Raw genomic sequence first — 15,662 nt, 5'->3', positions numbered from 1 at the left:
GGCTCCCCGCTGAGCAGAGAGCCTGATGCGGGGCTCGATCCCAGGACCCTGGGATCATGACCTGAGCTGAAGGCAGAGGCTCTAATTCACTGAGCCACCCAGGTGCCCCTAAAATCAATTTTGACAGAGAGAGACACAGAGAGAAAGGGAACACAAGTGGAGGGAAGGGTGGAGGGAGAAGCAGGCTTGCTGCTGAGCAGGGAGCCCGATGTGGGGCTTGATCTCAGGACCCTGCGATCATGACCTGAGCCAAAGGCAAAAGCTTAACGACTGAGCCACCCAGGCGCCCCCACATCAGACTGTTTCTAAGGCAGGTCTGACAAAGAGATTCTCAAACTCTTCCTCCCCACAAAACTCATTACTCTTTCCATATCAAAGATACTTATATATGATTTTTTTTTCTGTCAGAGTTGGAAAAGGGGCAATCCTGAACAAAACACTTAATGTTAAAAAGTCTCTCCACTCTCTCTGATAAGATGTGCTCATAAGGACATGTCACCTCAGTGCTCTTCTTGCCAAAAATGCACAACCTCAATCGAATCATGAGGAAACATCAGCCATTCTACAGAATGTTTGACCAGCACTTGGTAAAACTGTCAAGGCTATAAAGGATAAGAGTAGAAGTTGGGATGGTTAGAGATGAGAAGGGACTGAGAAGACGCAACAGCTAAGTGCAACATGGCACTCACAGGCAAATGGCTAAATCTGAGTGATGTCTGGTGCTGGAGTCAACACCACGGCACCGATGGTAATTCCGCCATTTTGCCCTCGTACCATGCATAGGTGAGAGGTTAACAATCGTGTAAGCTCTCTGGAGGGTCTTTATAGCAGCTGTGTAAGTCTAATTTCGAACTCTTCATGCGGTCTTATTTTCAGAATAGATAAATAATCTACCAGGCTTTGCGCAGGGTCAACTTACTGTTGCTTTGTTCTTCCACGTATGATTTCTAGGTTCTCGAAAGCATGGAGGTCAGTCCTGTTTTCGGGCCAGGCCTGAATCAGCAGAAACCCTAGAAAGGCAAGAGGAGGGCTCAGACACCCACCAATTAGAAATGTCTTCTTCAGGAGACATTTTAGGATTCTTGAGACATTGTTAAATAACAATGTCAGGAGAGGTGAAGATGTGATTTGATTTTTTTTTGTTATCTTCACTGAGAATCTACCCATGGGTAGATAGAAGCGAAGGCGTAATTTTATAGCGGGCACCTGCCTCTCTTATAGAATTCCCATCCCTTGCTGCATCTCTCCTACCACACAACTTGCCCCACAGCCATCCCACGGTGCCACGGCCCTGACAGCTGGGCCGGGCTCCAAAGCTGAAGACCCAAACTCTCTCTGCTCTTGACGGCAACCGCCATGTTTTGAGCTATCAGCACACAGAAGGAGATTCACATATTTTCCTTACTTAATTCCAATCCTCAAAACAGTCTTGTTATTTAGGTTCAATTACTCCATTTTTAGGGGGGAGGGCAGGCATGTGAGGGCCAGTCTGTGGGCCCAAGAGCCTGTGTTGTTCCCTCGGGGTTCTGTCCTTCTTTTCCCCCCACCCTCAAACGTCACTGGGCCATCAGGACATCTGGCCAGGGCCGAGGAGGCGAGGATGAAACATGTTCACAGGGATGACTCAAGGCTCTGATTAAAGTGTTCACCCCTTCCATGCAGGGGAAATTGCGACTGTGAAAACTATCAAAGAACTCACTAGTCATTAATGGTAGAAGTTCAGAAGAAATGTTTTTATGATGCTGAGAGAGAAGCAGAGGCAGCCACCAGTTCTCTCTCTAAAACACCCATTTCCCATTCATGTTCATGTGACATGGTAGCCGCACACACCTGTTATTTCCTTTACAGTTTTTAGAATGTCCAGTTCCTTTGGATCGAGAGGCAGAGTACGCGTGAAGGAGTCACTGGAACAAGTAACAGAATGATCATTAACAGTGTCTGCCCGTGAACAAAGTGGATTTTGCATTTCCCTGTTCCAGTCACTTCCTCTGTTACTTACCCTCTAAACGCTACAGGCAGGATATGAAGATCTCCGCTGATTGACGTGCAATTTTTGAAGTGTTTAATATTTGTAGCATTTATGGAAAGTGTATCTTTAAATTCGCCAATGCCTATTCCATTACACACTGTAAAGATAAGGGAGATGTTTATTCCCTTCACACATGTTGAATTCAGAAGAGCTCGGGTTCCCTGCGCAGAGGAGAGCGGGAAGAGAATTGTAGCCATGAGCCCGTCACTGCACGCCATCACTCGTTCCTTCGACAGGAATGCAGGCCGGCTGGTACCAGTAATGAGGGTGAGGGCTTGGGCTTCGGGTGGCTGGAGAGGGCAATGGCGTCCTCATGGCTGGTGATGCCCTCAGCTGGGCTTGCGTTCTCCTCCTCACAATTTTCCCACTTTAGGACTTAGCCCAATTGCTCTCCCCCATCCCTCCTTGGCAGTGGGATCCAGCTGCTGAAGCCAGGGCTGCCTCTGCCCAGCTCTCGTCAGGCCACTCCTCTGACTAAAACTTGACACCAATCTATAGTCCTAACCTGGGCTGCAGCTCATTGTCTATTTTATTTTTTTTCTAAGAGTTTATTTATTTATTTGACAGACGGAGATCATAAGTAGGCAGAGAGGCAGGCAGAGAGAGAAGGGGAAGCAGGCTCCCCACTGAGCAGAGAGCCCTATGCGGGGCTCGATTCCAGGGCCGAAGGCAGAGGCTTTAACCCACTGAGCCACCCAGGTGCCCCCATTATCTATTTTAAAGAAACAATGGACCTGGATTATTTTTATTAAAAAGAGCAAGATGTGTTCATTTGAGAATGCTGCAAAGTAAAATCAAGGGACCGAAATGACCAGAGTTTCCACTATAGGATATTTTGAGAAAAGTTATTTCCAGCTACCCTCCAGGGTTATGTCATACCAGATTATGTAGTTTTTTTTGTGTTTTGTTTCTTTTACTTCTTCTACTGTGAACGTTCCTCATATTGTAAAAACTATTTACGAACATGATTTTTAATGGCTGTCTTACATTACGTCATAGGGAATACTATAATAACTTTCATCAGATAAACTGCTTTTCTTCCCCTGTGTTTACTTGAACCAAATGCTTTGATCTGTGTCCTATTGCTACATCAGTCTCAAAGGCCCTTTTCCACACTCCAAGCCCCTTTATTAATTTATATCCACTCCTAAATTTCCATCTCAAATGCCATCTCCACCCTAAAGTCCGCTTATCTGTTGTAATTCTCCCTCTAGAATTTGCAGAGCAATTTTGGTACCTATCTTCCAGACTTATCTTGACTTTGAAGTATAATCACTGGAAATCTCATTGCTCAGGATAAGGTCCTGTTCTTTCCTCGCCCCGGGTTCTAGGAGGAGCAGTTAAGTTCTGCTGCCCGCCCCCCGTCCCCCATGCCCTTGTGCTCCGCTCCACTGGGAGTCCCTTGTTGCTTGTAGGGAAACCGGCCATCGCTGACTCCGGTGGCCAAGACTGGGTCTCCAGGCTCACCCTGTGGGCCATGTTTCTCTCTGGTTCTGAGGAACTGCTCTAAGGAGTCCTGGGTTGAAGGGCTCAATCAGCCTTCTCGGGCTGTATCTAACACACTGTAGGTTATGGGACTCGGGGCCAGGCTTCTTTAGGATTCACAGGGTCTGGCTGACAATGGAGAATGAGGGGGCCCTATGAGGACTTGCCATTTAATTAGAGGTCTGGCAGAGAATTCCATGGGTTGGAGAGAATACTCAGGCTCTCTCTCTCTGCTTGTGTGTGACAGTGTGGTGGGGTTACTTAAATCCTAAATCCAGAGACCAATTGTATATTCACCCCTAGACTTCCCTGGCACCACCTTCCTTACCCAGGGGTACTGCCCTATAGCCAAAGGGATTGGAATCGGGGATGTATAGAAAAATAGGGAATGATAATTACAGGCGAATCAAACTGTTTGTTAAACACAAAATAAACAAAACCAAACCAAAATCATCTCTGATTCTATCAGTCCATTCGAGGATGCTGACAGTAACCCTCTCTCTCGTACTTCCCCTGTGCCAAGTACTACCCCACATTCTCATTTTCCTTCTTCCATGTCTGCTCTGCCAGACAGTCTCCTGAAGCCAAAGGATACTCTTCCATCAGGGCACCTGCCCCAACTGCCCCACAGGAGTTACAAGACCAGGAAGACATGGACTTGGCCCACAAGCTCATGGGTCTGGCTTGGGACCTCGACTGCACGAACTTCAAATCTCGACTGCCATTCTTAGCTGTTGAAACTTGGGCAAGTCATTGAACTTCTCTGTTACTCAGTGTCCTCATCTGTAGAATGGGGATCCTAATAACAGACTTCCCCATGGTGTCGGGAGGATTCAATGACATGGAACAGGGAAGGTGACTCTGCCCCATAGGGACACCTGTGAAATGTGAAAAGGGAGTAAAGAGGGGAGTGATCCATTTTGACTGAAAAGACTGATGGCTTCCCAGGGAAGGTGGCCCCGGAAGTGGACACCCAAGGTAAGCAGCTATGCACTCAGATGTTATTTGTAATAGCAGAAGAGTGTAACAGTCTAAATGGCCACATAAAGGGAGATCCATTGAATAAATCATGGTACGGCCACAGAAGGGAGCCTACACAGCTGCACCACAGGATGAAGAAGATTCGTATGACTTTATCTGGAGTGATTTCCAGGGCCTATTAAGGTTAAGAAGCAAAGTTCAGAGTGTAGGTAGTACCTTTTGAGTAGAAGACATGACTGGGACCTGGGATGTGTAAAAGGGACACAGGAGGCATCTGGAGAGGCTCCTACTGGCCACATGTGGGACAATCCAAGTACCCAAATGAATGACAGGAACAGATAAGAAACTGAATAAAGAAGATTTCATTACCTCACATAGGAACTAATTTAAAAAAAAAAAAAGAATGTCAGTAAATAAATGGGATGATAGAAAAAGAAAATCACTCTTTTATACCCACCAAGAAATCTTATCTAATCTGTCACCATCAGTAATGCAATAACATGGCATCATATGTCACCTGATTTGATACAGTGAGAGGAAATCAACATGACCTAGGCAATGCTCCTGTCCCAAATACCCAACTGGAAGGCGGCCATGAGGAAAAACAGTCAATGAAGCCAAACTGAGGGACACTGTGCAAGACACCTGGGCTGGACACTTCACGGCTGGTCATGGAAGACAGAAGAAAAGCAAGTGAGGGGAGGGGGACTAAGACACAGCGGTTGACCAACAAAGAGAATGCGGGCAGGACATCTACATGAAACCTGATCCTTGACTGGGTTCTGGACTGAGAAGAAGCTAAAAATGACTTACGTGGGACAGGAAGGGGAAGCCTGAGTTGAACTGGGTACTAGAAATGACTACTGAGTTGATGTTAAGTGATCCTGATGTGAACTCATCTTTCATTACTTAGGAGAATGTCGCCAATTGTAAGAAAACATGCTGGCAAATGCAGGGGTGCTGTGTTGCAATATCTGTAACTGTCCTCTAATTCAGAAGAAACTTGTGCCCGAGCACGCACACACGTACAGACACAAGTATGAAGACAGTGAAAGCAATGGGGCCAAACATTACAAAGTGGGGAATTTATGTGAAAGGCATACGGGTGAGTACTGCACTGCTCTTGCAACATTTCTGGGTGTTGGGAAGTTTTTACAAAAAAAATAAAGTAAAAGGCATATTAATAAGCAGGAGTAAATTGGCCTTGAGGAGCCTCCAAGAACAGGGCATGATATGAAGGCAGGAAGAAATTTCTGAGCCTGAAGGAAGAGATGAGCTCAGATCTCTTCCAAGTGTGATGCTGAGGGGGCATGGCAGACCCCAGTTTCGTGACCAGACGGAAAGCCTTGTCCCCACACCCCATAGGCTTCCTACCTTTGCGGCAAGGCCCCTCACACTTCTTACACTTGCGGACTCCATCTTCCTCTACCTCGTAGCTGTCGGAGTTGCAGGCACGGACACACGAGCCGTGGTCGGTCACCACGTAGTTACCTGCAGGGACAAGGAAGGAAGGTGACGAAAGCCACACCAGGTGTTCCTGGGCCTCACACAATTGCCTCATGTTCTCCTACAAAGGGGCCGATGAAAAGGGCCTCTAACCCTCTGGTTTTATTTACTTGAAGGACAAAGAATGAAAGGTTGCCCTCAGAAAAGGAGTCAAGTTCAAGAGTTTTAACAGCTTATCAAACCATGGTACAGAGAAATATAGCTCATCACAGGCAGGAAACGGATGGGGCAGACAGAGTCTGGGGTCTGCTCACAGGTTCGAACATGTCTTTGCAGCTCATTTTTCTGTCAACTCGACCTTCACGACCTGTGGTTAAAGTCTGAATGTTTATTTAAAATACGTGACCTTGAACAAAGCCCACTATTCCGTATCTGAGGATGGATGTAATTCCTGTGGCCAACGTGCTGCCTTCTATGGTCCCGTCCAGCCCAACAAGCTTCCCTTGGCTGGGGGGTCGGTCCCACCAGCTGGGTTCTGTGTCGAGCCACGCACGTTCACCATCTCCTGAGCCTCCCCTCCCTTTGGAGTAACCTACTTGTGTTAACATTAACACAAATATCAATATGTTTCTGGGGCTCTATGTGTTCCCGTTTTGACTTCCCCAAGTATATCCTCAAACATATTTACCAGACATTTGCGATTTTTCCTTCTATAAATTGTTTGCCTTTGCTCTCAGACTCTGGTTTCCTGTGGGTTTTTAAACTCTATCTATTAAACTCTCCCTCAAAGATGACACCTGTGTCATCACTGTGGCAATTTTGTAAGACTTTAGTTCGTTCCATTCTATTTCTGTGGTTTTTGTTTTTTTTTTTTTCCTGTATAGGATTTAAAAAAGTTTTTGTGTCCACAAATCTGGCCAGGCAAATCTCCCCCTCATAGCTGTGCTTCCAATTTTTTTCTCTTGATCTCCCCTCCTAGAAATCAAGATTGGTTTCTAATGCTCCTTTAATTCGACAACTCTACACTTTCTCTATGAGGACAAAATTCCCATCATTTCCCTGAACATTAGAGCCACCTGTTGATGCAAACACAAATGAGCAAAACCCAACCCAAAACAATTCAAACAAAACCAAACAACACACAAAGGGACTCCTCTGAAGTTCTAGTTCCCTTAAGAGGCACAATTTTCACCAGACTCTTAACCACTAAAGAAGGCAGGTTTTCTGACACGCTCTCTCGTTTAGGTCGTTTCAAGACCTGCTGGGCATAAGAGCTAAACAGCGAAGTGGCCCAAACAGACAACCGAATATCTGGACGGTTATTATAGCTGGACCTCAGTCCCTGTCCTGGCCCCCACAGACTCCAGAACAGACGCTGGTCAACAGGGCACCAGCCATCACCTGTCACCTGTGGTGGTGTCCTGACTCACAGTGAGGCCAACATAATGGACCCAAAGACTCCCCGAGACAAGGGACTCCAGGATCCCAGGGGGAGACAAAGAGGAAAGAGATGCCTGATAAGTGAAAGGGTTTTGCATGTGATGAACTCACGGGGGCACTTCTTCACGCAGGTGGCGCCAAAGCTGTATTTTCCCTCTGGGTTGACGTCCATCTGGTAGGTGGTTGGGTTGTAGAGCATGAGCGGCGGGCAGGTGTCCTTGCACGTGGTTTCGTCGCGGAACTTGCGGCACACCTGCCACAGCAGGGACAGCATGCCCTGGTCAGGCTGGGCAAGGATGCTCAGGGCTGTTTTGACTCCGGGCACAAAGCTCGGGTTATAGTTCTTGACGTCCAGGATTTGATTAAAGCAAAACCAAGCAATCCCTGCCCTCCCGCCCCACAAAACTAGTGAAACACTTTCAGAAGAGTCGGAAAGACCTTAAAAGTACGATTGTTCTTGTACTGTCCTAGCTGTGATAATTTACAATTATGATGATAAAAACCCACATCTTTATTAATTTACAAATGATGACGGAGTTCACCTGTGGAGTGACGGGTCCCTGTGGAGTGAAATTAGTTTTAAACTCAATCTCCTGGGTTTCCCTCATAGAGGACACATGAGGATGGGTCTTAGAATGTGTTGCCAAACTGCAGAAAACGCTAATGGGGAAGGCTGCTGTGCAGAGGCGACCAGACCACAAACACAGTTACCCGAAGACCCCCAGGCAGTCTCCCCTCCAGCCCAGACCAATCAGGTCAAAACCCCTGGGGCCAGATGCAGCCTCTGGCATTTAAAAACCTCTCCCTCCCTGAAACGGGAGTCTTCTGGATCCCACCTTAGGTGGGCCTCCTCCTCTGGAGCCCATGGGCGTCTCTTGGCACTTGGGGCCGCGTCCAGGGCTCGTGTCTACCGGCCCTCGTGTCTCTAGGACGCCCAAGGTGCGCACTATGGGGGCCACCTCTGGGTGGTGCCTACCACCCACCAGAGCGAGGAGGCTTTCGTCAGGGCTTTCTGCAGTAACAGGGACAAGACCCAGTGCTTCGGGCACCCCTGGGGCGGGGATGGGTCAGAAGAGCTCCAGCCATGCGTTCAAGTCTATGCGGCTCCGGGGACGTGCCTTACCGTCTCTGTGTATTTATGCTAAGGGGCCTTCCGGTGTCAACTCCGTGGGTTTAGACTGAGATGGAACGACAGAGAGTGTGACAACAGAGCCGATGGCCACCAAGAACGCTAAGGACAGACAGCTCGTATTTAGTACTGATGCTCATCCCACGCCCAGGCCCCGGTCACGGACGCCACTTGCACCGTGTCATCGGAGCACTTAAAAGGCGCTGTTTACTACACATCATGCTCAGGTGAGGAAACTGAGGCACGGAGGGGTCAGAGTATTTGCCTGAGGTCACCAAGTAAGTGGTGAAGGCGGGACGATAGAGGAGGATTTGTCCCCCCGTAAGTGCTCCCACAAGTGTGATTTGGTGATTTCTCCCACAGGAAGCCCCTCTCAGCCATGGCAAGAGAAGCCCCCCCCCGGGGGGTGGTTGGCTGTGGGTGGGGGGCGGGGTCAGCCTTACCAGACAGTCGCTCTCTCGGGGCCCCGTGCAGCCGGCAGCACACTGGTTGTGACAGCAGTCGCTGGGGGACCTGCCGCGGCAGCGCCCCGAACACTGCTGGGCACAGATGATTTTGGTCACTGAAAAGGAGCAAAGGTCACCGGTGAGCTCAAGAGACAGGGAGGGTGGAAGGGCCACCCCTCAGGCACCCTGCAGAGCCCTTGCAAACGGTGGGTGAAGCAGCCAACAGGGGGTGAATTCAGCGGTTCCCCAGCTTGTCAGGGCTCCGAACCTTCGCGTTCCGCCAAATCACACCGAATCGTGACCTTTCTTTTTTTTTTTTTTCTTATTTATTTGACAGAGAGAGATCACAAGTAGGCAGAGAGGCAGGCAGAGAGAGGAGGAAGCAGGCTCCCCGCTGAGCAGAGAGCCCGATGCACGGCTCGATCCCAGGACCCTGAGATCATGACCTGAGCTGAAGGCAGAGGCTTCACCCGCGGAGCCACCCATGCGCCCCAGAATTGTGACCTTTCTGTATCCCGCCTCTTTTTCCCACTGATTTTCAGTCACTTCGGAGGACTGCCCAGGTCAGGGCTAGACTTTTAGACCCGCTCAATAATTATGCGCTAGTTAGGGCTGAGATTTGTGGTGATATGGAAAATACTACCCGATAATAAATGTGCCTGTCGGAAAGTGGTGAGTAAAAGGATGAAACTGTCACGTCATAATTAAACCGAAGGGCAGACGGTGAAATTTGAGGCAGAGGTCCCCAGATCCCTTGGCCGCCCATGCTCCCAAATGAGGGTTCCTGTAGAAAAACCCTCCTGCAAAGTATGCTCTTGCTTCTGTAGACACGCCCCCGAGGGAAAGGAAACTAGAGGGGCTGGTGACAGGTAACAAGGGCAAATCTTCTGTTCCCAGGAAGATATGCCAACCCTGTGGTTCAAAGAGACTGGCTGGCTTGTGCGTGGCTGCCTTCCGCTCATTTATGGCAGACGGGGGTGCCCTGACCAGCCCACAGTGGATTAACCGCGTGCACCGAGATCAGCAAGACCGTCATTCTCACGACTGCTCCCATCCGACCTTCTGGAGTCTCCCAAGGGAAAAGGCACACAGTCTGCTACGTGGAAGGGGAGGAAAGCAGACACCGTTGATCTGAAATGCTGCTTGCTGACTTACATTTCTGGCAATTCTCCTTTCCTGGACCCCAACAACTTCCATTGGGACAGCTCGGATCACACTTTTGGCCTAAAATGTAAAAGTAATAGTTAAATTCATATCTCAGGGGAAGAGAACGGTGGGGGGAGGAGGTGGGAAACTGGTGGCAAGCCCCTGAGCAATGTGACGTTCCAGAAACAAGGAGCAGCTCCCAAATTTTTAATTCTCCATTTGTCTATTTGCTGGCTGGTTGGTAAGGTGACTCAAATGACTTTCATGGAAAAAAAAAAAAGATGAACCGCGTTCTGTTTTTATTTATGTTTCAGCAGCAGAAACTGAGGCAGAGAGTAATGAGTCACTTCTCACAGCTGTGAACACTGGGGTTCAAATGGTCCAGTTTCCACATGTGTTTAGGCTTGGAGAATTTTCCAGCCTCTCCAACAGTGTTAAGGGTGTCCAGTCTGGTGGGGTGGGTCTGACCCACTACATTCCTACTCTGCCCGTCTCGAGTGACCTGAGGGTCAGTGATCCTGGGGGACCTGGGATCCTGCTAATAAAGACCCCTAGACCCAAAGCCAGACAGAGGCAGGGAACATGGCTCAAAGGGTCAAATATTCACAGTGTGTGTCACCTTGCTGATCAGCTAAACGTTAGCTATAAATTTGTGAGCAACTGCGTGGAAATATTTGATGTCAATCAATCAGTGTTTGCAGGAATCAACTACAGATTATAGCTGCAGAGATTTTTTAATCTCACTAGTTGTGTTTTTGTTTTTACTAGCATGGAGATACTTGAAGACCAAAGCCTCTCACCTGTATAAAGAGAACAGGTTGGGGGATGAACATCAGGGAGGGCATGTGCTATGGTTGAGCGCTGTGACTTATGTAAGACTCATGATTCACAGACCTGTACCCCTGAAGCAAATAATACATTATATGTCAGGTTAAAAAGAGAGAGAGAGAGAGAGAGACTGAGAGAACAAGTCGACAACCAAAGTTTGTTAAAAAGACATCAGGTGTGCAGGTATATTTCACAGCAAAGACACAGGAACCTACAGGAGTTCCTGTATGTCCCAAAGCCTCCCACAGTCAGGAAGAATTTAATTCCTGGTAGAATCTAGATTTCAGATGGGAAGAGCTGATGATTTCCTAAGTTACTGTGGAACCAGGGCACCCCTTTCATGAGACTCAATATCCTTCCCATCACCCCAGGGGTGGAGGCTGGCAGTGCAGTGCTGGTGCTCCTAGGAATCAGGAGACACGGGGAGGCCAAACCCCAGATGCACGGCGTGGGCTGTGCATTGTGAAGCAGAAGGACAGAGACAGAGAGATGGGAAGAACAAAGCAGTACACGGAAGTCGTGAAAGTGCTTGTGTCTGGACCATGAGACATTCTTTTTTCTCTTTACCCTATCTTTCCTCATAATTCTCGAACCCCTTATAAACATGTAATGGGTTTACAAAACAAAAACATTTACAATGAAAATGCTTAATGGCCTCTTCCTGTAGTGAAGACAACATCTGCTGACCCATGAATCAAGGTTTGCTTCTAATTCTATTATTAACCCTCTGTTACGAAAAAGGAAATGTAGGCAAATTACATAAAATATGGATAATAGAGAAAAGCAAGAGGAGGAAATGAGAATCATCCAGAGGTAATCAATATACATATACAAGTATATGCATATATATGAATTGACGTCACACTGTACTTTGTATCATAATTAAAATAAGCTAATAAAAATGTTATGGCAATTTTTCCATGGGTTTAAATATCCTTTTACATAACATGATTTTCTTTTTTTAAAAAAAGATTTTATAGCATGGAGGACAAGGGGAGATGGAGAGGAGAAGGGAGTTGAGGGAAATTGGAAGGGGAGGTGAACCATGAGAGACTATGGACTCTGAAAAACAATCTGAGAATTTTGAAGGGGTGGGGGGTGGGAGGTTGGGGGCACCAGGTGGTGGGTATTGTAGAGGGCACGGATTGCATGGAGCACTGGGTGTGGTGCAAAAATAATGAATACTGTTATGCTGAAAAAAATAAAAAAATTAAAAAAAAATCAGGGTTAATTAAACACAGTATAAAGTTTTACCTGTAAAAAAAAAAAAAAGAAAAAATTTTATTTATTTGAGAGAGAGCAAGAGAGAGTGAGAGCATGAGCAGGGGGAGGCACAGAGGGAGAGGGGGAAGCAGGCTCGACACTGAGCAGGGAGCCTGATGCGGGACTCGATCCCAGGACCCAGAGATCATGACCCAAGCTGAAGGCAGATGCTGAACCGACTGAGCCACCCAGGCGCTCCCGTAACATGATTTTCAACGGCATGGCTATACCATCATTTCTTTAACTAATCTCTTATTTTTAGGTATGTAAGTTGTTTTTAAAATCCATTATAGGTAAGGCTGCAAGGAGTATTCTCGCACAAAAGCATTTTTCTATATCCTTATGCTTTTCACTCGCCTTATTATTTTTTACTTCGTATTCCTAGACATGAGGAGTGCATACTTTAAAGCTTTAATACATATTGCTAAAATTCTACCCCTGACTGTATTTTATTGGTGTATTTGCCCACAAGAAGAGGATGAGGATTTCTGCTTCTCGACACTTCTCCTCATCCAGGTATCTAAAAGTCAAAAGGAATCCAAATCTTTTGCAAAGGCAAAAAAGATGCTTCTTTATTTTGACCTTTTTAAAGTTACATGGTAAGGAATAACATTTTACTTTATTTCTTAGGTATCGTGTGTGTGTTGGAGGAGCACAAACTGCTCATGTCTTTGGCCCTTTTTTTTTTTAAGATTTTTAAAATTTATTTGACAGAGAGAGATCACAAGTAGAGAGAGAGGGAGAGAGAGAGGAGGAAGCAGGCTCACTGCCTAGCAGAGAGCCCGATGTGGGACTCGATCCCAGGACCCCGAGATCATGACCCGAGCCGAAGGCAGAGGCTTAACCCACTGAGCCACCCAGGCAGCCTGGCCCCTTTTTTTTTTTAATTGGGAGGCTCACCTTCTTGGGATACCTAAGACTACTTTACACCATCATATTATCAAGAATATTAACCCTTTCCAAGGTAAGCAGATGATGCACAATATTTTCCTGTTTGTCATTAAGATTTCTTAATATGGAAGTTTTCTTACATGCCATCTGACTGGGCTTTTCTTCAGCTTGAAAATACCAATAAGCATCTTCATGTTTCCTTCTAGCACTTACATATATATTCAGTAATTTATTGTATATAATATGATTTGGAATTTATATTGGTGTGCAAAGCGGATGATTGATTTAATTTCCCCTTAAGGAAACCCACCTAATTGAACTTCAAATTCTGAACTACATCAACCGTAACATCATGTGGGGGCACACTGGGTAACCTTTTTGATTCTTTTTTTTTTTTTTAAGATTTTATTTATTTATTTGACAGAGAGATCACAAGCAGGCAGAGAGGCAGGCAGAGAGAGAGGAGGAAGCAGGCTCCCCGCCGAGCAGAGAGCCCGATGCGGGGCTCCATCCCAGGACTCTGAGATCATGACCTGAGCCGAAGGCAGCGGCTTAACCCACTGAGCCACCCAGGCGCCCCAACCTTTTTGATTCTTAAATCCATTGCCCATACAATACTTAAATCACCTTATGAGATTTTCCTGGATAAAAATTAAATGCGACAATTTCTCAGAAGGCATGTGTAGCTTGAAAAGCTCTAGGCAAGGGCAGGGTTTCCCTTCCCACAAGGAGCATGGCAGGTTCCTCATCTTGTCACTGGTCGGGTAATTAATGAGGAGAATGCAAGTGGCAGGTGGATACTGTTCTTTTTAAAAAAAAAATCCTTATAGTTCTGGCACTTTGGTATCTTCCCCTTAATAGTTCAATCACTCTGGAACGATTTACTGAATAATAAATTCTTCCCTCATTTGCTTGAAATGTCATTCCTTTATGGACACTTAATTAATTTTTAAAAAAGATATATTTATTTGACAGAGATCACAAGTAGGCAGAGAGGCAGGCAGAGAGAGAAGAAAGGAAGCAGGCTCCCTGCTGAGCAGAGAGCCCGATGTGGGGCTCAATCCCAGGACCCTGAGATCATGATCTGAGCCAAAGGCAGAGGCTTTAACCCACTGAGCCACCCAGGCTCCCCTATGGACATTTAATTTAGTGAGGCTTATTCTTACTGTCTTTCTCTTCTATGTCTCTAGTTTATTCTTACGTGTCTCTTCGTAACCCAGCACTCTACTGGTTTGCAGTTCATAGCCTTGTCTTATTTGAATCTTGTTATTGGAAGAGCCTTCCTTCCCAGTATTTTTTTTCAGGGTCTTCCTCATGGTCTTGGTGTGATGAGGACAGGTGTGCCATTTGGGCTGTTGGTTCTAGTCTATGGCAAACCCATACTAGCCTCACAGCCGTCCAGTGTCAATATTTTGGGTGTTGTTATAAATGTCCACAATTCAACCTCCCCATTGTCCATCAGAAAGCCGAGGAAAGGTTAAGCCAGACATCATGGATAATACAAAATTTTGCGTTATAGGATAAAGTCTGCAGTTTCTTGCCACGCTGACCACCGGTTGGAATCCTGTATTTAGGAAACAAAGGGGCTCGACACCCAAGTTCACAGCGGCATTATTTGTAACCACCAACAGGTGGAAGCAACCCAAGAGCTCACCAGCTGATGAATGGACCAACAGAACACTTGCACACAGATATCCCCCCAGGGGACAACGGACTACTCCTCATCCATGTAAAGTTAAGAAATTCTGACACATGCCACAACATGGAGGAAACTTGAAGACAGTAACCCAAGTGACAGAAGCCAGCCACAGAAAGCCAAGGACTGACTATGTGACGCCCCTTCTGTGAAGTTCCTAAAGCAGTCACACTCATAGCGACGGAAAGCAGCCTGGTGGTTGCCAGGGGCTGGGGGAGTGGGAGGGGGAGTTCCTGTGGACCGGGGACAGAGTTTCAGTTTTGCAAGATGAAAAGAGTTCCGGAGACGGACAGCAGTGATGACTGTACCACAGCGGGAATGTACTTTTACCACCACCGAACTGTACCATATTTAAGAATGGTTCAGATGGGAAATTTCAGGTTAAGGGTATTTCAGTACGATAAGCAAGTAAACAAATAAAATAAGATACAATGAAGTAACAAGAAGGGGGTTCTAGTCAATTTTGAAGATCCACAGGAGCTCCAGATTCTTTGAGACCAAAAATAAATAAACAAAACCCCATAAAGAAACCTCCCACACAAAAACGCGTATGCAATGCACAGTTTAGGGAAACAGAGAAGCAGGAAACGGTGATGACTTATTTTAAAGGACTGAAAGACCAGGGAGACCAGGGAGGGGGAAGTTAAGAGGAGCCTGGTAACTGTAAGCATGTGTCTTCAGAGTTTCCCACACAGTGTTGCCAAGGGTCCAAGTGGTGCAGCCCTGACCTACAACCTGGCCCCCCGCCAGCCTCCCCCTGGCACGGGCCACTTTGCCGATGAATGGCAGGGACCAGGTTATGGGCACCAAGGGGAATATGGACAAACAGCCCCCCAACCCCCACCGCTGTGCACTGCGCCCAACTTTGCTGGGGCTCTATTG

General features: G+C 46.8%; 1 protein-coding gene across 1 annotated transcript in view; it reads right to left on the bottom strand.

The window, feature by feature from the left end:
- Positions 1–15,662, bottom strand: part of EGFR (epidermal growth factor receptor) — a 201,269-nt gene that overhangs the window by 41,767 nt on the left and 143,840 nt on the right. The window contains exons 5-11 of the mRNA XM_047694188.1: positions 10,112–10,180; positions 8,954–9,072; positions 7,493–7,634; positions 5,870–5,986; positions 2,000–2,126; positions 1,831–1,904; positions 920–1,010 (exon numbers count right to left, since the gene is read on the bottom strand). Coding sequence (XP_047550144.1) covers positions 920–1,010; positions 1,831–1,904; positions 2,000–2,126; positions 5,870–5,986; positions 7,493–7,634; positions 8,954–9,072; positions 10,112–10,180 — 739 coding nt within the window. The remainder of the gene's footprint in view (positions 1–919; positions 1,011–1,830; positions 1,905–1,999; positions 2,127–5,869; positions 5,987–7,492; positions 7,635–8,953; positions 9,073–10,111; positions 10,181–15,662) is intronic.

Source organism: Lutra lutra, chromosome 11 (genome assembly GCF_902655055.1).
Source record: "Lutra lutra chromosome 11, mLutLut1.2, whole genome shotgun sequence".
Taxonomy (NCBI): domain Eukaryota; kingdom Metazoa; phylum Chordata; class Mammalia; order Carnivora; family Mustelidae; genus Lutra; species Lutra lutra.
This window is presented reverse-complemented; position numbering and strand designations above follow the sequence as displayed.